The sequence below is a fragment of the Mirounga leonina genome, unplaced genomic scaffold, assembly GCF_011800145.1.
Source record: "Mirounga leonina isolate KUSES-001 unplaced genomic scaffold, KU_Mleo_1.0 Mir_224, whole genome shotgun sequence".
Taxonomy (NCBI): Eukaryota; Metazoa; Chordata; class Mammalia; order Carnivora; family Phocidae; genus Mirounga; species Mirounga leonina.
The window spans coordinates 14075945-14101809 of record NW_023270615.1 but is presented as its reverse complement, the minus strand read 5'-3'; the positions used below and the strand labels follow the sequence as shown (position 1 = coordinate 14101809).

Below are 25865 nucleotides of genomic sequence, written 5' to 3'. Positions count from 1 at the left end.
CCCCCCCCCCCCCCCCCCCCCCCCGCCGCAACTCCCTCCCACATTATCATCCTGTATTTGTCTTTCTTCGGCATTCTGTGTTTCCTCCTTCTGCTGCCCCCTTGGATTCTGAGAGTTTGTTTTTCTCTTGTCTTTTTCCATATGACCTGTGTTTGAACCACAGGCAACCTCGGGCCTGGTGGTCTAGTTCTACTAGCCCTTGGTGCCTGGGTCTACAGCAAGTCGGGGAAGGAGGGGACCTGAGAGGGGCCTGTTGGTCAAGTTTTGTATAAGGCCAGGTTGGTGACAGTGGCACAAAGCAGTCGGGTGACACTTGGGACTTAAGATCTCAGGATGGACCTTGCACAATAGGAACCTTGATGAGAAAGCCTTTGGCTAAACCCAAGGAAATGCTCTTTCTGTGGTTCTTGCTTTCCTAGGTTTCAGATGTTTATTCGCAAGGCGAAACTCACTCATTAAAGGTTTGGAAAACATGAAAAAAAAAACCCCAGTAATACGGAAAAAGGCATCCATTTGCCCAGACACCCAAAGTATCCAGTTTGGGAGTATGTTGTAACAGTCTTTTATATTTCTATCTCAATGTTAGTTTATTTTTAATGCATTTGCATTTAGCTGAATTTATAAATCTAGGAGTAAAATTGCCCCGAGGGAAAGGAAATTCTTGTGTTGAATTACAGGGTTATTCCCATAATGAATGATAATGATTCATTACACAATTGTTTGCTTTCAAGTTTCATCCAGACCCCATTAGAAAAATGAATAGCCCCTCCTTCCTCTTCTTGCAGAACTGTCGGTGTGGCGAGTTCAGTCAGGTGTGGTGCTCTCCCGATTGCCCTGAGGTGTTGGGTGCAAGGCCCCCCATGGAGCCCTGTGTCAGTTCCTCAGTGTCTGACTTTCCTGGTTTGGGGTTCATGGTTTCAAGTGAATTTCTCCATCAAGAGTGTGTGGGTGGTATATATTATGAGCCCCTGAGTCCGAGAAATTGCCTTTCTCTTGCCTTTATTCGTACAACCTGGTGGGTCAAACCCCTTCACTCTTGGTCTCTTCCCCTGACAATCCTCCACTGCAAGCACTGCAGACCCTGGAACCTTCCAGACTTTCCTGCTGCAGAGGAGACCTGTGACATCAGCTGGATTTTCGTGATTTTTACAGATAATCTTTTGATTGTCATTTTCAGTCTGGGTGCTCATGTTTTCCTCCCATCTTTGCTCTTTCAAAACGGTCAGGATGTCCTGAGATGTAGTTCACTTTTCACTCATTTCCATGGGATGCAGCAAGCCTTTTGGTCTTTGATCACTCTTTCTGCTAATAGTAATAATAGTAATTAATTGACTCTAACTGGACATTTTACTGAACATTTACACAGGCATTGAACAGGAGAGAACATGGAAATGCCAGTCTAACATCCAATTAATGTCTGATCAAGTGGATGGTTTGAATTAGTTCGAGGACGTGTGTGAGATCCCTCTAGTTCCTCTGTGGGAGATCTGGGGGTCTTGTTTGTCTGGTGCTCACAGAAACCTCATTCGTCTATTCTAAAGTGGCTCCCCACCCCCACATTGGTGCCTAGACAATGCAGCCTTCCCTCTGACTGGGATCTGGGATGACTTGTACGAGGGAGTGGAGGCTGGGACCTCCCTAGGTCTGGGTCTGCACCCTGGAGCTGGCCCTGGCATGACATCCATCCTACAAAAGAGCCTTGCTGGGAACCAGACTATGGACTTGAGATGTCCGAAACCACAAGTTCATTTCAGACCTAAGTGTGATCAACCAGGAGACTCTAAGTCAAATCAACTGAGCTCCAGCAGTTTGCTCCAAGTGGCCCTTCAGAGAGAACCTTAAAACCAGAGGTTTGGTCGGCAGAGGCCTCTTAGCCATGAATTGGGGGTTGACTGTGAGCCCCTTTCTTCTCAAATTTGAGACCCCCTTGGAAACCTGCAGAAATAAGCCACTTAACCCCTCTTTCCCTTGAGCAGTGTATCATTATATGCCTTTTACTCTGTTGAAAAAGTTGTGGCTTTGTCAGCAATCATCTTCTGTTCAGGCTAAATTTATTTTTATGTGAAATAGAAATCAGGAAAACACCAAAATTATTTTAAGCAAAATATCAAAATTGAAATAAACCAACATATGTCTGTGAAACATGTATAACTCTCAATCAAAAATAAGTGCAACTTTCATAAATTTCTTGAAATAGTCTAGCATGCAAAATCTGGACGACTTAAATAGATGGAGTTATGACATGGTTGGTTATTCTTTCTCCTTGGTCCATCCGTTCCTTAAACCTGGCCAGTTCTGGACCGTCCCTTCATGAACGGTATACTCTGTCCTCCATCATCTATTGTAATAAGCAGAGAACCGAGGGATTTTATAAAATGTCTTGTAGTAAGGTTGAATAATACTGCCGATTTCTAATGGAAACCATCTTGAATTTACCTTCTTTACTTCTGTTCTACCCCCTGACCCCCACATTCCTCTCTAAGAAGTGAGGTTTTTTTTTTTTTTTAATTGTTATAAACACTGTTTCCATATTCCTAAATTTCCTTTGCAGTGGGAACTCAAATGGGATGAAAATTGTCAAAGTGACAAACAGTATTCTGGGGCTTACTACCAAAGAGAGTCACAGGATAAATGCCCAGCTCACATTTATGCCTCATTTACAGGCTTTCTGTAACACATTTTCTTTATTAGATTGTCACTTTTCAGGATTGGAATCACCATGAGCCTCTAATATAGTCGCTGATATTTTTCCCACAGAAGACATGTAGTAAATAGTCCCATCGATAAATATTATTGACAAACCAATAAAGCCCTTTCTTGAAACCTTCAGCCTCTCATTTTCAATTCCTCTCTTCATGAACGAGGTAACATTTCTTGGAAAAACAAAAATAGGTAAAACTGTCACTTCATTTGGAAAACGTTCTCAGCACTACATGAATTATGTTCCAGTTCCTTTTTTAAAAGCACATTACAAACTTTTATCTTATTAGGCTTGGCATCACTGTGTATGCCAACAGAGTCACTCTTTGGGGAGTTGAGAGACTCCTTGAGATAGTTCAGAAAGTTTATGGTTGTGACGGCCTCACGGACACATGCCTTTTGCATCCTGGACTCTTGGATCTTCAGAAGCTCACTTTTATTCTCGTACATCACTTTGATTTTTTTTTTTTTTTTAGTTTATTAGTTGTAAAAAGTTCCTTCCTGGTTCCTTCCATTTAGTCCAATTTGGAAATGGAAAAGTGTGTTAATTTTTAATAACTCTTTAAGACACGCATTACTGTATTTTTATTAACTGAGCCAGATGGTTCACAGCAAATTTTCTCTGACATAAGTAATCACAGAAATCAGTTTGGGACCTAGATCTGGTATGGAAAGTGGCATGTATATTAGTGGAAAAATGCAGTTCACATCATTATGTGGGTATTTTTAGAAGTCATATTTGTTACTGTTTGGATCTCATCTTATTTTTTTTTGTTTTGTCTTTTTTGTTTTAGGCTAAATACATACTAAGGACATTTTCTTCCCACCGTCCCCCAGACCCAAACATTCAAGCTCCTTCTCTTTTTTTTTTTTTAAATGAGGGGAGGAGTTAGTGACTTTTTTTTTTTTTTAATTTATTTATTAGAGAGAGAGCGAGAGAGAGAGCGCAAGAGGGGGTAGGGTCAGAGGGAGAAGCAGACCCCCTGCCGAGCAGGGAGCCCGATGCGGGACTCGATTCCGGGACTCCGGGATCATGACCTGAGCCGAAGGCAGTCGCTTATCCAACTGAGCCACCCAGGCGCCCTCAAGCTCCTTCTCAACAACCAAAACTCGTTTTCTGTTTCTGCAGTTTGAAGGTTGCAAGAAGGCCTTTTCCAGGCTTGAGAATCTCAAGATTCACTTGCGGAGCCACACGGGCGAGAAGCCATATCTGTGCCAGCATCCAGGCTGTCAGAAGGCGTTCAGCAACTCCAGCGACCGTGCCAAGCACCAGAGGACACATCTGGACACTGTAAGAGGGCAGGAGCTTCCGACTTCCAGTCCCAAGCCCCGGGGTGAGGGAGTGCCCGTTTGAGAGTGGGCTGGTGAAGGGGTTTGCTTCATGGTCTGCAGGTTATAGGGACAGTGCCAAGGGCAGCAGTGGAAGCTTGGTGAAGGTCCACAAGGGGCCCTGTTTGGCTCTTTCCTTATTTTTCTGCCGTGACAAGTTATCCGAAGTATTACAACTGCCCGAGACAGAGGGGTTCCTTGATTGCCTCTGTACAAAGCACAGTGGGTCACGGGCTGTCACATAGTAGATTGGAGGACAGAGAATGACTACCAGGGACTGGGCATTAAAAAATAAGTATTTAAATATCAAGGTATGCGAAAATAGATAATATATACTATTGCTAGAAATCGGAAGTGGTTTTTCTTCCCCGCCCCCCCACCTTACCCTGGTTCTTTTTTTTGACATAAGAACTTTGGGGCTGGCGTGGTTACCGAGTGTGAATCTGGCCTTTTGCTTTAGAAACCACCTGGCATTTTCACCTTCAGGCCATCTAAAAGGAACCAGCAGATCTTTCCCTGGGGTTCAGTTTCATTATGCCTCCCCCCTCCCCGTGTGTTAACAGCCCCACATCCACTGACATAACCCCTATGAGAACAGGGGGTTTTCATCATTACACCTTAACTCTCTTCGTGTGGTCACATTTTGCTCCTTTCCTAAGACTCTTCTGTTTTCTGTTAATGTTGATCGTCCTTCTTTGCATTTCTCAAGTTTTGATGCCATTTTCCTTCCACGAGGCCAGGTAGACGGTGTGCTCTTTCTCTCCACTTAACAAAGCCATCAGGATAAATGTATTATACACATCACAGATCTCTTATCCCCCATTCTTGCAAATAATGTATTCATGACAGTACTTTTTCAGTGTTAACATTCCGATGTCTATTATTAAACTACACTAGAATTTGAATTCTGAAAAGATACTGTTATTTCTACACACCTTCTCATACATATTTAAGATTCTTCTGATGTTATAGTTGACATATTTATTAAATTTTATATTAGTCTCTATTAGTCATATTGATAGAAGTCATTTTAGCTATATGTCACATAACCTTTCTAAACAGAATTATCTCCTAATATACATAAACGTGATGGTTTGCCTAGTAAATAGTTAAAATATAATTAGAGCAATATGGGCAGAGGGTAGCCCCTTTCTGCTCTAGCTGAATTGAATTCAGTGATTTTAGGACCAACAGAATAGAATATGAAATGAATAAATTTGGTGAATAGCAGGATTTTTTAAAAGGTAGAAATAGGAAAAAAGAATAAATTATGTTAAAATGCCCTATTTTGTATGTCTAAAATGGTCTTGGTAGAATCTAATAAATTTTCCAATTTGTCATTAAACTTTATCATGGAAGAATGAACATTCACGAGACAAGATTGTCTTGAGAAATTGCCTCTACTCTAGCTAGTTATCTGTAGTTTGAAAGAACTATTGTGAGCCTAAGTGTTTCGGCTCTACAATACCCCTCTTTACTTGGAGCTAATTTTAGCTAATCAGACTACGAGCATTTTCTAAAATCATTTTGGAATTTTTTTTTTTAAATCACTTTTTAAAACTTTTGAGGAAAGCTACCACAGATAATAATTTCATGATTCAGTTCAATGCAGTAGCTTTTTAAAACCGAGCTACTTTTATTTTTTTTTAAGCACCACTCTATTAAATCCTTTAAAACCATCGTTCTTCCTTTAAGATGCAAACCTGCCCTCCTGTTTAAATTTTTATTGCATTAAATGAATTGGTAAGCTCTTTTAAAGTCATGTAAAAATTAAACATTTGTTTTAAAAAGCAAACTGTAGCTGCTTGAAGAGTGTGTTATTTAAATTCAGGCCCCCATTTCCTTTCATTAAGCACTCCTTTATGCTAATGCTGTCAGAATTTTGGATAAAGTATCTTTCTTCAACTCAATGGATTCTTTACTTATAGGAAAATGATTTTCCCGCAAGCATTACCGAGTTCATAATTCTAACCCTGAAAAGTTTTATTGACTGATTTCTCTATTAGCATCTTGATATCTAAACAGGGGGAATGATTTTACAGTGCACATGGGAAATATAGTTTGACAAGGTGTAGGTGCCATTTAAAGTTTCAGTAATCTGAAGTAAAAATACCAGTACCCCAGGAGCCCTTGAACCAGCTCCTGACATTGCTGTTTTGGCATACGGACCCCAGGGGGCTGACAGCAGGGGAGAGAGGGCAGCCAGCTGGGAGGAATGGTGAGTATTCAAGGCTTCTCGAGAACATCTCAAAATCAAATACAAAATCACATTACTCATTTCTTGTCTCGTCACCCCAAATAGTAGCGACCATAGTAATAATAATGGTATTGATTTATGTAACACGTTAATGTTCCTGAAGGTTTTTTTACAAGCCACATCTCGAGGGCTCAAAGTGTGAGTTTATGTGGTCACAACATGACTGCTGATAAAGATATTATCGAGTTGCTCCCCTAAAGCCAGGGCAGGATAGGGAAGGCCAATGTGAGAAAGCCTGTGAACCCAGGAAAGAGTCCCAGCTGAAAGAAAACCTTTGTTTACCCAATGGAAACTCATGGGCGAGGGGCTTCTACCCATACTGGCCGACCGTTTGCAAAAACTGAGATATTGGGCGCCTGGGTGGCTCAGTTGGTTAAGCGACTGCCTTCGGCTCAGGTCATGATCCTGAAGTCCCTGGATCGAGTCCCGCATCGGGCTCCCTACTCGTCAGGGAGCCTGCTTCTCCCTCTGACCCTCCCCCCTCTCATGTACTCTCTCTCATTCTTGCTCTCTCAAATGAATAAATAAATCTTAAAAAAAAACAAAAAAAAAAACTGAGATATTGAGAGCCTGGTTCATCCACTGTTTGTGGTTAGATTTCTTATGTGTAACGCAGTGCCCAGCACCCCACGAAACTGTGAGACCTATTGTGATTCAGTCAGTCAGTCAGTCAAGGAACAGACACATCACACTTAGAATTCATATAGAGTGTGTCAAACTAAATTATATATTCATGACTTCACCTTGTGGTTGGAATCAAAAATGGTAAAAACAAAAAAGTGAATCATAAATAAGGCAAATAATGTAATCCATGTATATGTTGCTCTGCATTTTGTTATTACTGTAGGAATAGGTGCTCCAGTTTGAATTGATGGGTAGTGCTCCCATTCACTCATTCCTAATTATTATAGACCAATCACCAGGGACGCATAAATTAAAAAGATTCTAGACTCAGCCTGAGGCTCCACACCTCACATCTATCAGGAGCATGGGGAAATTGAAGTAGCCCAATGTTTTCAGTGCACCCAGCCAAGGGCTTAGACATACAACACAGGCTGAGTATCAGGACTCCTCTAAACCTGTAACCCCTATAATAATATTAACATCCCTCTGGCTGAGTTTTCATGTGCCTGTTGTTTGAAAAACCTACTGTCTCTCGCTCACTTTCCACTAATATTCCCTTTTAAATCTCTCCTTCTCTCTTTCTGAATCAGGTTTCCTCTGAAACATTCCCAGTCTTTTCTGGACTTTTCTGCAGCTTCTTTATACCTGAACTCTTAAAGAATATGTGTTGCCTAGTTTCTGACAGTACCAAAGATTGTTTTCAGGGGAACAGAACTGTAAGTATGACTAGAGATGCTTACTAGTAATGTCCACATCCAAAAATGCCACAAGAGTTTTGTGGGGAGAGTGCACCCTTAAAGATGTCTCCTTGTTTCTTGAAAGTTTGCCCTCCTCTTGGCCTTGATGCAAACGTACTGGGCTTTCTAATTAAAATGCACAAGTGTTAACCAGCATTTCACCTCAGTCAGTTGGTAACAGTTCATGCTCTGAAGTCCATAGTCTGAGTAAATCTTCCCTGGTTACCTTTATGATTTAACTACAACTGGTTTCTTTTTTTCTTTCTTATTTAGAAACCTTATGCTTGTCAAATTCCAGGATGTACCAAACGCTACACAGACCCAAGTTCCCTACGAAAGCATGTGAAGGCACATTCTTCCAAAGATCAACAAGCAAGGAAAAAGGTAATTTTAAAAGAGAATTTATCCAGCCAGGAAAAGCACATTTAAGTTACTCTTGCGGTACTGGGACCTTGTGCAGGGCATTGGAATTCTTCTACTTCTCAAGTTGTGACATGCATTAGACGCTTTGAGGAGAGGGGCGTCTCCCACGAAGTAATAGCAGTGCAGTGGTTTGCATAGCTGCTCTAACCAGATACGAATTTCTGGGGAGGGCTTGTATAATAAGAAACAGAGAAAATTAGCGGAAGTCACCTAAACTGGAGAGTGACACAAGGCTTTTATGGAAATTACGTCCACATAGCTAAAGAAAATTGAACTGGGAAAAACAGCACAACAAAAACCCTTTCCGGAGATAAGTGCTTTTTCATAAAATATCAATTGGCTAAAACCATTTTAGTTCTGATGGAGAAGGTAGGTATATCTCTAGGATAAGTATAGAGCATCCCTCCCTTTAAGCTTAGAAAAAAAAGAAACACGTTTCTTAATAGGTACTGTGTATGGAAATTTGAGAAAGGAATTGAACCTAAGATTACTTTGACATCACTGAGGAATTAATGCATCTTTCAAAATACATAGAAAGCATAGTGTCGGGCGCCTGGGTGGCTCAGTTGGTTAAGCGACTGCCTTCGGCTCAGGTCATGATCCTGGAGTCCCGGGATCGAGTCCCGCATTGGGCTCCCTGCTCAGCAGGGAGTCTGCTTCTCCCTCTGACCCTCCCCCCTCTCATGTGCTCTCTCTCATTCTCCCTCAAATAAATAAATAAAATCTTTAAAAAAAAAAAGAAAGAAAGAAAGCATAGTGTCTTGGATTTGGAAGAAATGTTAAAAGATCAACCAGCCAACCCACCTGACTCTCTCTCTCTTGACCTCGTAAAATCTCCAGCAGGTAGTTGGCCACGTTGTGCCTCCCCACCTTGAGAGCTGAGGAGCTTATTACCTTTCAAGGCATTTCCCAATAACTGAGTTTGTAAGTTTTTGGACCAACAAGTACCTTCTGACCATGGAAGAAAAACACAAACACACTGAGCTAACCTTAGCTTTTTGAATGTTTCCTTTGTGTCGAGATGGTACCGATTCATGTAAGGGCCCTTCGTAACAAAAGTAAGGAAAATTTAAGATTCAACTATGTCAAGTGATTTAAGCCCATGATGTGATTGAACCCCATGGCCATGGTTTTCAGGTCACCAGCACTTCTACTGAACTAGAATCGTGCATTCTTTCGTGGTTTATGGGGATTTAACACTTTTATGTTGGGAAATGCTGTGTAGTCTTTTTTTTTTTTTTTACTTGAGCTTTTTCTTCCTTGAGAGGTGTTAGCATAATGCCAGTTGAGGGCTCATATACGGAAAGAATTTGACCTCTTCCCTGTGAATGAGAAAAATGCCCAGTCGGAAGGATTTGATGGATAATCTTAATTGCATACAAACCCACTCTTGTAAGTCAACTGTTAAAATCATTTTTTCCTCTATAAATACAATTAAGTCTCTTTTATTGGAATACAGTAAACTGATACCAGATGATCATTATCAACAGATGATCAGTCAACATGGACTAAATATATTCCTATATTGAAGAAGAGCAAAGGAACTGCTAAGTGAATTAATAATATAAATAAAATTTTAAGAAGGATACTTAATCTTTTTAAAATAATACCAGGGCTGCATCCTGTTCACTATGTCGGCAGGACCACCACCTAATGGCTTTTGTCAGTATCTCTGTGTGTGTATCTTATGAACTTGATGTGGTAAGTTATCTTTGCTTAAAAAACAAAAATAAAACAAAACAGAATCAAAACTCTTGAGGGTTTTTTCTCCTAAATCTGACCATTCATCCCCTAAGTTGTCTGAGATGTATGAAGTTTTACCATAATAGCAAATCCATTATCAGATTGGAGAACACCTTCACTGAGAAAAACACCTGCCTTGGACAGGGGAGAATGCAGGTCCCACATGCCGGCAAATAAGCAACAGTACGATATTCCACATAAGAAGGTAACCTGGGGGGCGCCTGGGTGGCTCAGTCGGTTAAGCACCTGCCTTCGGCTCAAGTCATGATCCCGGAGTCTCCGGATCGAGTCCCGCATCGGGCTCCCCGCTCGGCGGGGAGTCTGCTTCTCCCTCTGACCCTCCCCCCTCTCGTGCTCTCTCTCTCAAATAAATAAAATAAAATCTTTTAAAGACAATTTGTAGACAGCCTTCAACAATCAGGCTAGGCAGCAAGGATATACTTTCCAGGAGCAATATTATAACCTAATATCGAATATTGCAGTATTCTCTTAATTTTGTCTTCCAGAAAGTGAGGTGCTGTGTCTGCAGTGATTTTGCTTTTGATGTGCACCCTGTTTCTTACAAATGGGTGAGCTGGATGTGGCTGCCTTTTATTGCCCATACCTTAGGGACAAGTTTACCAGGTTTGCTCTCCAAATTTTAACCAGTCTTTTAAATCTGAAGATTTTAAAAATCTGTTATGAATCAGTGATAAATTAATCTGCGAAAATTAAAACAATGAAAGTTGCTCCATCCAATAAAAAGAAGAAATGCCACTCCCCAGAGAAGCTGTGCGCATAAACCTGAAATCAGTCAATCCCCATTTTCAGACCTTGTGCTGGCGTGTAATATTTACATGTTACAATGTTGTTACTAGACCTTGGAGAGATTCTAATTGCTAACTCACATCAGTGCTTGGTATTTGAAATATTTCCTGGCAGCAATAATAAAAAAAAGAAGAAGAAGAAGAAGAAAAAGAAGAAGTAAGAAACAATAAACCTTTTAAGGCAGAATTAAGATTATTTACGACTTTAATTAAAAATTGAAAACTGGCATCATTTCAAAAAAGCCTTTACAAAAATGTGAATTCATCAAAAATAACCATAAAAATTCCAAGGTGATAAAGGCACAGTGGAGTAATGGTCCCAGCCCTAGGGAATTGTTTTGTTGAAAAGAATAAAACCCTTTTCTGTCACACCCTGTTAGTCATGGACTCGTTTAATATACCCTGCCTGCCTGCTTTCCTCTAATCCTCTTTTTAACCTCCCCCTAGACACTAAATGACATTATTTTGGTCTTAACGTTGCCAGCTTTATGAGGCCCCACTCTGAAATCTGGGCCAGTGACAAGGCACCCTCAGCCGTAAGACAGATGTTTATCAGGAGAGGCAGAGTCCTTATGAATGATGCCCTGGCCATGGGCAGATGGCCCTTCCCCACACCTGTTGGATCCTACTGAAAAACCAAAGACATGAAAGCTTAGCTAAATATTATTCAAGCTATGGAAAGAAAGAAAGAAGAAGAAGGGGGGAAAAGCTCTTTTGCAAAGGAATTGGGGTAATTTGGCTCACTGCATGCAGAAAGTAACTTTTCTCTTTGCCTAATGTGTGCACACCCACACATTCAATCAGCTGGTGTACGGTCTTCTTCCACTGAATGTGCCTTACAGATCTCGAGTCCATTAAAGAGAGGGCTACACGGATAAGTGAGTCACGAGATACTCAAGTCACCAGCTATGGTCTTGGGCGAGAAGAGAACTTAGCCTGCAGAGCAAAAGGCAGACTCTGTCCTTCAGGTCTGCCTGATAATGAGTGGCGAAATAAGAGAAAACTAAGGCAATAAGCCACTTGAAATTTCCCTCAAGGCTGTGAGCTTTATCAGAATTTTTCATTTGCATCGTGGAAATGCCCATAAGTGGTGATGGTGGTGGGGGGGGGGGTTCCCTTCAACTCTGGTTTGTTATCGAAAGGGACTTTTGAAAGCGAATGCAAAAGAATGCTGGGCCAAAAGTTAGAGACAGCATGCATCTTTCGTCCATTTCACAGCTCCCCAAAGGTGCCAGACTCTGGCTGTGATTTGTGAACTGTTTACAATCACCTCTGACCCTCCCTGGTTGATGGGTCGCAGCCTCAACCAGGCTGTGATAAACCCAGCACAGCATTCGGAACCTGCATGAATGCAACATGCACTTCTCTTTCCTGCTTAAGGGGCAGCTCTGGGTCGCTATCTGGCTAAGACAGAGCAACTTAGGCAACGCACCTCTTCTGGTAGAACTAGGGGTTCGTGGACTCTGTTCAGAGCCACCACCACCCCATCTTGCCTCAAAGCTGTAAACAATTTCATTAAGTACCGCAGAGCTCACCTTGCTTTGTGCCCTTGTTAGAATCTTCCAAAGAAGGTTCTAGTTCCCCTACATGGACGCACCGATTAGAGGAGCTGCTGAGGCTCTCACTTTCCTCCCGGTTGTTTTCTGGTGTCATCTGCACGAGAGGCCTGCACAGGGGGCCACACAATCAGAGGTCTTCCCAGACGGTGACTTTCCTTTTTCTCGTTCCTTCTTCCTCCCTCCCTTCCTCCCTCTCTCTCTCCCCCCCTTCTCTCGCTCGGACTCTTAATGGAACGTCAGTCACAGGCACAGATCATGGACGCATGATTTCAGGATGAACTAGCCGCCCCCTTCCTCTCACATGCCATAAATCACATTGGAAATCCTGTTGGAGGAGTGATGCTTCTGTGATGTTGAAATGGCACTAACATGGTTTTTTTTTTTTTTGTAAGTGAGTCATTCACCAACTTCTATCCTTTAATGACCGTTGGTGGCAGATTGCTTCTCTCTGTCTCCTCAAAACGACGGTGGGCCATACTGTCCTGCCCGAATGTCCTGATGCCTCAGTTGAGGGTAACTGATTTTGAGAAAGGCGCTGGATGTGCTTTTATAAGGCAAATGATTGTGGCCCAAAGGAGTGATGTTAATTAATTCAGCTTAAGCGATAAAGAGAAATCATCTTAAATTTAATAAATTTAACGTTCGACTCATAGCACTGATTTGAAGTTGAGACCAGCCACGTGGAGGCTTCCAGTTTAGGGAAGTGACTGCGGCTCTGCTTTGGAGAGCAATGGTGCTGTAGCTGTTAGGAAGGGCTTGAGAATCCCTACGGGGTGTGGGAAGTGGAGGGGTGGGGTCACTTGCCTATAAAGTAAGCAGTTGGTGAGCAAAAGCTTCTCTTCCTTTCTGGAGAGAGCAGAAAACCTGTCTTCAGCCTTGTGAATACAGAAAAATACGTCCTAGCTCGCAGGCCTAGAGGCCCAGGGTCTTTTTGTAAGTCTTAGAGCAGTGTTGCCCAAAGTGTGTTCTTTGGAACACATCCCACAGGATGTTATGAGATATTCCTTTTAAAAAGTTCGTTGTTGTCATATATGTTTGGGAAATGCAGAGCTAAATAATATTCAAGGTTTTTTTCTTGCAAGAATTCTCAGAGCTGGAGACATATGAAATCATCTTTTTCCTCTAGAGCATCTCAACAAATTACTCTTCTAGTAAATTCCTTGAGAAATAATCTCACATAATTTCATTTATTTCATCTAACAAATATTTATTTAAGCACCCACTGGGTGCCAGGCCCTGGGCTAGACCCAGTCGTGCAAGTGGGTGTAAGACAGATGCATATTTTCTGTCTCCATAGAGACGTATTGTCTTGATGAAACCCAACAACAATAAAGAGGTCAACAGAAAATAAGTAGCATAAATGCAGGCAAGGAAACAGTGTGGGGGTTGATACGGAGGTTACAGAGAAGGACCTACTGAGGGGAGACGGTCAGGAGCACATCTGAATAACCACTCTGGAAATGAGAAAAATGCATCAGTGCACAATTTTAAAAAAGCACCGTGTACCTTGAAATACTGTAGTTGGGGGCACCTGGCTGGCTCAGTCGGTGGAGCAGGAGACTCTTGATCTCGGGGTCATGAGTTTAAGCCCCACGCTGGGCATGGGGACTACTTAAAGAAAACCACTGTGCCTTCCTGTTTGAACTTCTTCTAGAAGAAGGTGGCACAGTAAGGATATAGCAGCAGATGTCAGGATCACGTTAGCTGTTCTCCTTGCGTGGTTTGTCAGCGCGTCCTCCATCACAGTGGCGTTAGAAAGACTGGGCGCTAGATAGTGAAACGCATAGCTTTCGTCTCCCACCCAAGAAAATGACTCCCGACGGTCAGCATTTGCCATTCACTGAGCCATCAGCATAGGGCAGGCCCTGCAGCAGCTCAGAGTTTAGAAACACGACCTGAACTTGCCCTCCTGAAGATGACATTCCAGCAAGACACACGGACTTACGTGCTTTCAGTATGATTGGAGAAGTGTTGTGATCAGGTCTCACACATAGAATGCTTCTGGAACATGGCATCTGAGAGTTCCTTTGCAAATGACAGACATTCTTAAGGAGTGAAGTCTTGGGTTCTGTCATTTGAAAGCAAAGAGGAGATCCGTGGGTTTTTATATTGTCCTCGATGACTTTACAATACCTTGTCATACGTGGCAAAGTAGTTTTAATTTCTATTCTCCCTGAAAATTCTGACTGAGGGCAAAAAACGGGGTTGTTTGGCACAGCTCTGGCCAGCCATGGAAGGCATGAGGACCCTCTGGCAGGTGCTTTAACAAGCAGTTCGGGCTGTACGGTGCCTAGCACAGCTAGCCTATGGAAACAGTGCCTAGGTAATTGCTTTTTTGATTGATTGACAGAAGCCTTCTAAGCTTCTCATTCCCTTTCTCTTATTAGATTTTGTGCATTCTTGATGAAAATGGTTTTGGAATAAAAGCATTTAGCTCTGACTCTCTGCTGCCTAAATATATGTCCTAAAATATCATGACACAGCTAAACACAGATCTTCCTGGGCTCCGCGCTTCATCTCTGTCCTTAAAGTCCTCGCATCCCTCGAGCGGTCACCACTCCCTCTGCTAGTTCTCTCGGTCTTCCCTTTGAGCTTTGCCTGTGATATCCATGGGAAATATTTTCCCATTTTGTTTGTATCTTGGCTCTCTGAGCAGCAAAGATTTATTTTCAGGGTGACTTCACTCCAGGGCCTGGATAAGCCTAACGTAAAAATTTTTCCTGGTGGACCCTGGGCAGGTGGTTGTGTCTTAGAGCAGTGTTTGGATTGGATGTCAGAAGCTACGGCCTCTTTTAAGCAGTGCCATGAATTGTTTTGTGACTTAGCTTAAGTTACATGCCCTAGTTTTTTTCCATTTCCCATCTTCACAGCTAGCTTGAAAGGCAAATACAGGGCCTCAGAGGTGAAGGGGGACCTATTTCAGCAGAAGCCATTGTTCTATCACATACCTGCAATCTAGGGCAGTACGTGAATGACAACGGAATGACAACGGGATGACAATGTCTTTGCAAATAATTTCCTTCCCTGAGAACTGAATAGTCTTGTGGGTGGAGTCATGGTTCTGTGATTACGATAGCCAGTCTTTCCGGGTCGTGTGGATGCTTGGATGATGGTGCAAGAAAGATCCAAACGAGAAAGGAAGCTGAGACCCAAACCAAAGGGCATTAAAAAGAAATTTGAACCTGTGATATTTGGTTCTATTCAGGGGTTATTAACCTGGGCTCCATGGACCATAAAGGGGGGGGGGGGCTCCACAGCTGGATGGATTTCAGGAAACTCACGAAATCCCAGAAATTATATGCAAAATGTATTTTCTAGGTAGAGGCTCTAGAGATATCACTGACTCTCCAAAATTAAGAGCCTCTGATGACAAACAAAACAAATAAACAAAACAACCCCACCACAGGACATAAGGAAACCCTGGGAAGCGCTGCACGTATCTGTTAAGTTGACTATGGTAATCGTATCGTGGCTATGTGCATATGTCCAAATCAAATTGTATACATTAAATACATGCAGGTCTTTGTATATCAAGTACAACTCAATATAAAAGAAACAAAGTTTAAGAAAGAAAAGAAGAAAGACTATCTGAGCTAAAAGAAATGCAGGACCCCTAGTGACTGATTCACCTGGCTTTCATTGTAATACCCAAAAAGATTCTGCCCAACTAAGAAGAATCTATGCTTCACATGCCCTGGAAGATTGCCTCCTACTTACCTGACATTTACCATGTATCTGATAGTCTGCTAAGTGCTTGGGTGTAAAAAAAAAAAAAATGGTAAGATACACTCCTCTCCCTTGAGGCATTCAGAGATGTCTAGCTGGATTTTGACAAGGGGTGGGCTGATTGCACAGATGGCAAACGGAAATGTGGGGTAGGAATAGACTGGAAGTATGTGTACCAGTTAGGAGGATGTGTACTTGGACGAGATGTAACAGAGTCCTGGACGAGGGTTAGCGGGCAGTTGGGATGAAAGTGAGTGAACAGGAAGTAATGGTGGACTGAATGCCAGGGGTGAGTGGAAGGGAAGAGTCAAGATGGTGCCAGAGTTCCTAGCTTCGGGACTGGGTGAACAGTACCCGGGGAGGAGCGTCTTCTTCCTCAGCGAAACCTCAGTCCTGCTCTTAAGGCCTATCAATTAATTGGATCAGGTCCACTCAGATTATCAAGGATAATCTCCTTTCCTTAAAAATCAGCTGACTGTAGACACTAATCACATCTAAAAAATACCTTCACAGCAATACCTAGATCAGTGTCTTATTATGTAACTGGGGACAAGAGCCTAGCCAAGGGGACACAGGAAAATAACCATCACACCCAAAAACTAGAGTCCTTTATGTTAAGATTCAACTGAGGTTACTTTATTCGAAGGCGACACTAACCACATGAAAACGGGGTATGGTGCACCTCAAAGTGTGATTCATATTAGTGCAAACTGATGGCTCACTAGGAAAACAGAAGGAAGTTAATTGTTGGATATACCTGGTCCTAACCCTTTGTATTTAAGCCTTTGTTCAAAGCAAATATGTTCATGCCAACTAATTTACAGACACTGCTAAGAGAGTAAAAGGGGATTATACTTCATGCAAATAAGCAGATACTTTGTACAAACATTTTGCATTATATATCAGAGAGTTTACAGGATCATATAAGTTTCTTATAATATGTTGACTTTTAAATCAGTCATTATTGTCCTATTTTATATCATACAATGTTAATAGTGTGTTTAAGTCATACTAAATGAAATAATGACCGAAAAACACTTAGCGTGCTGCCTGCCACATTATACATGCCCAATAAAGGTTAGAGATTACTACAAGAATTACATCATGTTGTCTATTAAGAGTTTGTAAGAGGGGTGCCTGGGTGGCTCAGTTGGTTAACTGGCCGGCTCTTGATTTTGGCACAGGCCATGATCTCAGGGTCCTGGAATCTGACTCTGCACTCGGCAAGGAGTCTGCTTGAGAATTCTCTCTCCCCACACTCTCTCTCTTCCCCCCACCCCCCCCAAAATAAATCCTAAAAAAAAAGTTTCTAAGAGAGAAGACAGGTGATTCTTGAAATTTTAGTCCATTTTCTCTACTCCAGACTCCTCCATTAATTTGTTTTTCCCTCAAAGAGATTTTAGCTATTTAAAAACGATACCTAGAAACTGTGAGGTCATGACATAATTGTAAATTGTTTATATTATCCACCTTGCTTTTTCCTCACACAAGAAACACATTTGTAGTCAGGTGTACATGTTTTAAAATCTTGACCAGACAAGCTGACTGTCCTGATGTCTATTTTCATCCAGAGAATTCATATCTCTGGGTTGGAAATCTCTGCCATTTGTCGGCTTGCCGATAGATATTGTTACATGAGTGAGAAATGGAGGGTTGGAGATTTCATGCCGAGGAGTTTTGCTTTCATGCCCACTTTAGACCTTGGTTATTTCCCGACTGCCTTTTCTAAACTGACAGAAGACTTCTCATTATTCTTTATTATTCCTTATTCTTAGAATGATTTACTATTTCATTTACTCTTGTGTGAGTTATCTGCACATTTCTCCTGTCTACGCATGGACCTCTGCGTCCTGGACCTGGATTCAAAGCCCGACGTCACCAGGTTTAATGAATGAGTTATTTAACGTCTCAGCTTCAGGCTCTCCTTTGTGAATTGGAGATAGCAGCAAGCCCGTAGGCTTGTCGTAGTTACTAGTGAGAAAACATAAGCACAGCGCTTATTGCAGTCCTCGGTGTAGCTCAAGCCTTGGAATGGGGAGCTGTGGCCGCGGGGGTGGGAGTTAATGGTAAAAGGTGTGACGGTACAGAGGAAACGGCTGCTGCTGAGGAAACTGGCTTTGAGGAGAGGGGTCAAGAAGCGAAAAATTATGGGGCGCCTGGGTGGCTCAGTCAGTTAATTGGCTGCCTTTGGCTCAGGTCATGATCCCAGGGTCCTGGGATCGAGTCCCGCATCGGGCTCCCTGCTCAGCGGGGAGTCTGCTTCTCCCTCTCCCTCTGCCTGCCGCTCCCCCTGCTTGCGCTTTCTCTCCCTCACTATCTCGCTCTCTCTGTCAAATAAATAAAAAAAATCTTTAAAAAAAAAAAAAGCGAAAAATTATCTAAGTGGAGCAGAGATTTTTCCTGCCCCGCCTGGTTTAGTTGCAGTCTGGCCTGAGAAGTTAGGGAACCTGACAAGTCGATGTTTGAGCCTTCTGCAAGGCTCCACCTGAGTGGTTCATCAAGTGGAATCCAATCCCTGTAATTCAGATGGCTTAATGGTGATTGTGGTCGTAGGGATAATAAAGAAAGGGTCTTATTTTGCCACCTTTAATGCTTTGACATTTCAGAGCCATATTGTATACAGCACCCCATTTTATTCTTTTGGCCTTTAGAATCAGGATACATTTTTTTATTACTACTTGTACTCTCTTTAGTTTGTTTCCGAGAAATGAGAAAGTTTAGAAGCAGAGAGGGGGCCAAGTAACGATGCCAAAAGGTGGTATGCTGTTTCTCCACATGCAAAAGACCTACAGAAATGTGCACCCGAGTTCGTTAATACGACCTAATGCAAAGCTGTCTGTTAAGTCTTGACATACTGTTTGCAGTCTTGGCATTCCATAGAACGTTTTGGCAAAAGATTATTCTCCCACCCGACAATCCAGAGCCGTCTTTATAAACTCTAGCAAAGTGTCATGCGACATCTTAAATGCTCACGCTTTCCGCTGTTTGTCGAGTACAGACGAACTCTTGAGTTAACTGTTAGGAGACTGCACTCTGTAGGGCTGCTCTTCTAACTGGAATCCAAAGATGTTTTCCCTGAGTGGCTTTTCGGGATGGGTGCCTGCTACGCTGCCCCTCCATGGGGTCAGCTGTGGGCACAGCTGTAGTCCGTCAGAATTGTAAGCGTCTTTAAATGTAATCACATCCTCCAGCACGGGCAATCACATTTAGAAAGTCCCAAAAGATATTCATAAAGCCTCTTCGTGAAATCTTAAGCTTTCTGACAATGAAGACAATCTCTTTTTTGTTGTTATTTAATAAACCTCATAATGCCCAAACATTCTTTACATTTTTTTTGGTAGCTCAAAAACTTACCTTCTCCCTGGAACACCCACAGATGAGCCCTATTCTGTCTTCCGAGGAGGCTTCTTTCCCATTCACGACCCCGCTGATGTACGGAGAGATTCTGCGCTAATCTCTCTAGTTCCCTGCAATTTTTTCTTATTACCCAGCTTCCAGATCTTTTAGCATATGGATCGCGTTCCTCCCTATTCTTTCCATTTTGTTCATGCCACGGAATAGTGTCAGCTAGGGTCATGTGAGACCCGCGTGTCATTTATTGGCTGTTGAGGCAAGCATTCAGGTTGAGAAAGTTGACAGGGGAACTGATGTTAACAGGCCTTCTGTGCCACGCTAAGATGTTTAAACATAGACTGTGGTCAGATCCATGATTATAATTATGGTGGTAATGTGGGGGATGAATTAGGGATTTAGGGTGAAAGGAGACAAGGCAATTAGTTAGGCTGGCCTATTTCCATTAATCGAGATTGACTGCATCCAGTTGGGCTGTCATCAGCTCCAGGATTCTCAGTCTTGTCCAAAATGCTACCATGAGAGATTTCGCTCAATATCCTGTTGAATTCTAGCCTCATGATATTTGCCGCTTTCACATAATGGCATCAAAAAAGGAAATAAGGATTCTCTGGTTGTGCTCAGTATTCCATCCCTCCTTCTGAACTGCTCACCAACCTGTAATTCTTTCTAGAATCTTTCCAACCATGGCTTTAAAGGATTCTGGTGCTCAGTGGCATTTCTAGGCTTTATCTTTTTTTTTTTTTTTTTTTTGCCCTGTTGACATTTGAGGCATGGATTTCTCTTTCTCCATATTTGGGGCCTTATCTCTTGGTACCTTCTCAAAGCATACTTTTATAACCATATTCACAAGTGTTTTTGGGAGCAGAATTTCTGATAACCTTAGAACTTTGCATTCCCTAACTAGCTAGCTGAGCTCTCTGGCTACTTTCTCTCCTTTGTGAGGCTTTACTCCTCTCCCGCCCTACTTCCGGCAATTATTTTTCTAATATTTCCCATTTGGTACTCTGACCTATGGGAAGTATAAAAGCCAGGTAGTAGCAGAGTTGTGATAGACTTGCTTAACCCCAGTGTGTATCTTTCCATATAGTTTTCTATCATATATAAACATATTATGGGGCCCCTCTGTTTTTATTCTTTTTACTCGGTAGTGTATAGTAACAACCACTGACATGAGGAGTTTTCCTTACTCGGTATTTGCAAGGACATCACTGGGCTCTGAAAAAGGAAGATCAGTAGGGAAAACAGGTCAAGAAGTGGCAGAACACGTCAGACAAGAAGCTCTATATCACAGTAGCTTTGGGCTAACCTAGCCCACAAGCCCTGGCTGTCGGAATTTGGGTACTATTTACCCACTGTCGACTTTGAATAAATTGTATTTTGAGATGGTAGTGCAAAGGACATCCTTGGCATTTCCTCATCTGTACATAAACAAATACAAAAATCAGATTTCATTTCTGTGTATTCAGAATAGCAATCAAGGATTGCTTTTTTTTTTTTTTAAGATAATCTTGTTCTTTTATATGGAAAAATATGTACAAGTTCCCCAATTTCCAGGTCATAAAGACTCAGACATATTAAGGTGCTCAAATCATGGCATAAATCAGCAGAAGAACCTAATGCTTCCTGTTTTCCCCACCTCCCACGTCCACCCCGATTATGAGCCCCTTCCCCTATCAGGATGTTAAGATTGAAACTGACCAGAGACCTTAACACAGCCAGACACTCACAAACTCAGTACTAGTTCTAGCTTTTCAACCATCAGCGATAGCAAGAAGCAGCAAGCTGGCATTTAAAACATGTAGTAATGGGGTGGATGAGTGGCTCAGTCAGTTAAGCTTCGGACTCCTGGTTTAGGCTCAGGTCTTGATCCTTAGGGTCGAGAGATGGAGCCCCGCATTGTGCTTTGCGCTGGGCACGGAGTCTGCTTGAGCTTCTCTTTCTCCCTCTGCCCCACCCCCCACTCACGCTCTCTCTCTCTCAAATAAATAAATAAATTCTTTAAAAAAAAAACCATGCAGGGGCACCTGGGTGGCTCCGTCGGTTGAGGCTCAGACCCTTGATTTCCACTCGGGTCATGATCTCTGGGATCCATGTCCATGCTGAGCCTGGAGCCTGCTTGGAATTCTCTGTCTCTGCCCCCACCCCACTTGCGCCCATGTGCTGTCTCTCTCTCTAAAAAAACCATGCAGTAATGACCTAATAGATAGAATTATAGGTAGAATTACCCATTTTTATTTTCTTCCCTTAATGGAATAAGGGTTTAAAAGAAATGGTAAAAGAAATAGTAGCTGCCAAACGCGTGGGTAGTATGGTTTACTGGGCATTTGTATGGCTGTTCACCTCTTGAATCTTCCCAGTGGTTCCACAGTTATTATTGTAACCCCATCTGAGAGTTCAAAGACCTAAGGCTCCGAGAAGCTAAGTGACTTTACGAAGCACACTCAGGCGCCGGAGAACTATACCCCAGCTGAGAGTTTCTGACTCAACCATCAGTGCTCCTCTGACGCTAGTGTTTTTACTCTGGGCTGTGTGCGTTCCCACCACGGGAAATTCTGTAGCTCGTCAACAGGTTGCTGCTGGGAGGATCATTTTCGGGAGCTCTAGAGCAGCCCTCTGTTAGAAGATGGTGGCCTGGCCCCCAATGGAGACCCTGCCCCTAGGGCCCTCATGTTCAGCAGTACCGGCCTCAAAATTCTCTCAATCTTACTATTGGTGGCTGGGCCAGCAGGACCATCCAGGTGGGCAGCCCTGAGCCCACACTGGTACCCATAGGGGTGCCAGCCTCCATTTCTCTCCTTCAGGGCTCCCTTCCACCCTCTCCCCCATATGTGGGATCACCTAGGTGTCCAAATGAGTCCTGGGACACACGGCTATGCGATCATTCTAGAGCCCTGTAGGCAGACCCTAATTCCAGGAGAGTGCCCTGGTGAGCAGATGGCCAGTACACCGTTTCTTTAGCTGAATCACTTGAGATTGGACCTCTAGTGTGATGTAGACATACTGACTTGGGGTGACTCGAATGGATTATAAAGACAGGAACCCTGCAAAAATATTTTGTCCAGTGCCCTGCACAGCTAGAGATGGCTCTGTAGGTGGCAGGAACTGTAAGGGCTCTGAGATTTGACCCTGGGTGCCAGTAAGTTAACCGGCTCCAGTTTAATGGGTGCTGGCGGAAGACAGAAGGAGAGCTTGTTACTCAGAGCTTCTCATAGCGGTAGCCAGAGTATTATCATTTTCTTGTGCAGGTCCTTAAGGTAACACAAAGAGGTCCAGGCAGCATTTGCACACTCAGTGGACTGTGTTACACGAGGGAAATTCTGAGCGTAGGGAACCCAAATCTTTTATAATGGATGAAAGCATGCCTAACCTTTGGCTTGGGAGGGAGAGATGATCCTCGTCAGTTTTCCAAGGCTGTTGAATGTGGAAACATCCTGAGAAAGACAGTCCAGAAAGGCAGTCAGTGCCTCTGCTCCCAAGACGTGGACAAACCTGAGAGACTCAGGGAGAATTGCCTCTCAACGATGGGTTCCTATTGCCCCCTCTTGATTGCAAATGTGCAAGAACAGCAGAACCCTGGCATGGCCCTACACCATCAGGATTATCCCTGAGTACAAGTGTTTTCTAAAAGAAAAGACTGAAGCCAGGAGAGAAGGAACATGGGTGTTGGGAAGGACATGATTCTATACCTTGTGGGTCTGCATATAACTCTGACCGTTTCCATCCAAGTTCGTTTCAGACCCTACAGACCTATCCACGGGCAACACCGTTTATCTCATGGTTTGATTTGGGAGCTGCTCACCTGTACTTAAATTATCCCTTCCTCTAGCCTGTATTACAGTGCTCAGAAGCATCAGCATTGCAGTGTTCTATTCAGTTAGGGGATTGTCTCCAGGAGACCCCTGTATAATTTTGTTTTGTTACATGGCAACAGCAATGCAACAGTCCCTTCACTCCCATTAATGTATCGATACGGCTTGAATGACAGGCTTTCAAGTAACATCTCTGTCTGTCCTCTGTGGGCCATGGATCAGAGGAAGTGAGAAATGATGAGGATATTTGGACCTCGGGGAGGTAGTTTCAGGAGGGTCTCAGGGGGATAAAGGAATCGTTTGAAACTACTGGATGTCAGGGCAGAGAAAAACATTCCGTGGTTTATCCTAGAGCCCATCCTGCTATTGGACTTTAAGAATAGATCTTAAAATGGAGTTTCCCTATCCCATCTCCTTAGATTTCCTTGGCTTTTTAAAGGAATGTAGGCAGTACATTCTTAAAGGAATGTCGGGAGTGTTTTTAAAGGAGCAACTCAAACGCAGTTGTGTTTGCTCACTTGTCACTGTCACCCTCCCTCCTGGACGCCCAGCCCAGCATCAGCTGTGTCTTCAGCCCTGCGAGCACATGCTGCTCGTGCTGTCGCCTCTGGGGACCACTCTCCTGTGCAGATGCTGCCGCCCGAACACCAGGGACGAGGCTACAAAGCAGTGGTATTTACGCTGCTCTGCCTAACTGAAATTCGTGGTGGTTAAAAGCCCCAGTTTTTCATTTCCTGGCTGGTATTTGCAATGTGGAATTGCAACACCCCCAACTATGTGCATTCTTGTGCCTTTTAAATGTTCTGTGGTGTTGCAACATTTGAGAAATTCCCAGGGATCTTGCGACTTCCTACACACACTGGTTTGTAAAGTCGGGACCGACCCACCATGTCAGAGTCACCTTCTTGCGCCCCTGCCGAGTAATTCTGCTTTCGTGCTGCACGGCTTTAGATGGTCTCTGTGCTGTCTTCCAGCTCAAGCTTCACTCTTGAGGAGACCAATAAAAAGACAAAGAAAGGGCACCTGGGTGGCTCAGATAAGGTTAAGCGTCTGCCTTCGGCTCAGGTCATGATCCCAGGGTCCTGGGATCGAGTCCCGCATCCAGCTCTCTGCTCCTTGGGAGCCTGCTTCTCCCTCTGCCTCTCTCTCTCTGTCTCTCATGAATAAATAAATAAAATCTTTAAAAAAAAAAAAAAAGACAAAGAAAATGTTTTTTAAAAAATGTTAGCTTCTTCTTCCAAGAGCAATTGAACTTAAACTACTCGCCCTATTGTTTTCCCGTGAAGTCTCACTTAAAATATTTTATTAATGCAAAGACGTGCACATTCAGGGCTAAGGACCAGTGAACAGTAGCCATAGCAACCGGGAAGCCATTCGGGAGGAGAAAAAAAAATGCAGTAAAGAGTAAGTGTTTTAATCCTTAACTTTAATCCCTTTACTTCCTGTTCTCGAAATGAAATATAAATCAGGCACCATGGAGTGCTGCGATTTTTCTCTGAAAGGGATGTTGGCCAAAGAGGATTAGGAATGGACAGACGTGTTTAAGGAATTTAATCACACAATTTGTTGTCAAACTTTTGAGACCACGAGTGACCAGTTCCTTTGAGTGGCGTCAGTGAGAACCAACAAAACATACTTTGAAACTGATTAGAGGGTTGGCGCAGGGGGACACCCCTGTTTGCTGTTACTTTTACATCATTTTAGCCCGTAGTCATGCCATGAGAAGCCAAGGAATTTGCTTAGTCCCCCAGTGGGGGGGTTGGGGCCTGTGGGGTGTCAGGTTGGTCGAATAGAGATATTCTTTTGATCTTGGAAATACTGGGGAAAACTGAAGTCACCAGGGTCTTGCATACTACCTTTCCTTGATGTCTGATTACTATGGGAGTCTTACAAGGATGTGTGCTTTCCCTTGTTAACACACTTTTGGGTTTCTGTAGAATAGCACAAGGCTTTAATTTCCGTGGATGGTAAAGCACGATTCTCAGAAGGATGGATAAGTATTATTTCTCAATAATATGTTTCTAAGGTTTTCTTCTATATGGACTACCACCGACTTGTTAATTTCTGATTAAAAATAAAATTCCCAATTTTCTTTCTTTAAAGTCAGACCAAAACCAGGCCCCCCAACACGGGCTTAAAATGTTGGTTGTTTGACTGTATAGCACATTCGTTCTTCCTGGTTCTACTTGGGAGGATTATTGGGGATGACAGGAAGACATGTTTTTTATGGCAATTGTCCGTCCCTCTTCATATATATGAGTATTTCTTTGGTAAATTTATTTCTAGCGGACTGAAAGTTCCCAGTGCACAGGGCTCTTTGCAGAGATCTGAAGCAGCTACAACTTGGGCTAGCTTCCCGTGGTGTAAGAATGTGAAATTCCTTCCAAGAATAGCACCTTCCCAAGGGGGTGCTAATAATGAAGAAGGTAAGCACCACGAGGCCTAGAGCATGTGAAAGTGGAGTTAGACACGGCGGAGTGCCGAGTCTGAAGTTCCTTGCAGACCTTGAGAGCAGAAGTACACACGGTAAGGCCTGCAGATGGCAGGACATCTGGGGAGGAGAAATAGCATCGTGCGCTCAGCTGAGAGGCAGCGTGTGACATTGACAACACCTGTCCCTGCTTCCTCGTCTTGAGCTGGTCTTCTTTCTCCCGATGCGGTCAGAACCAGCAGGACTGATGTAGTCTAGGACCGAGCGTCTGAGACGTAACCCGAGCACCGTGAGTGTCCACTGGCAGCCCTCATCATCCTCCCCTGCTTCCCTTGGACTTCGGGCTTTCTAGTCTGGATTTCTGGGA

At 43.1% G+C, this 25865-nt stretch overlaps 1 protein-coding gene across 2 annotated transcripts in view; it reads left to right on the top strand.

The window, feature by feature from the left end:
* GLIS3 (GLIS family zinc finger 3) overlaps nucleotides 1–25865 on the top strand; it is a 443172-nt gene that overhangs the window by 338254 nt on the left and 79053 nt on the right. For both annotated transcript variants that reach the window (XM_035029138.1, XM_035029139.1), the window contains 2 exons: nucleotides 3830–3991; nucleotides 7921–8031. In XM_035029138.1, the coding sequence (XP_034885029.1) occupies nucleotides 3830–3991; nucleotides 7921–8031 (273 nt within the window). The remainder of the gene's footprint in view (nucleotides 1–3829; nucleotides 3992–7920; nucleotides 8032–25865) is intronic.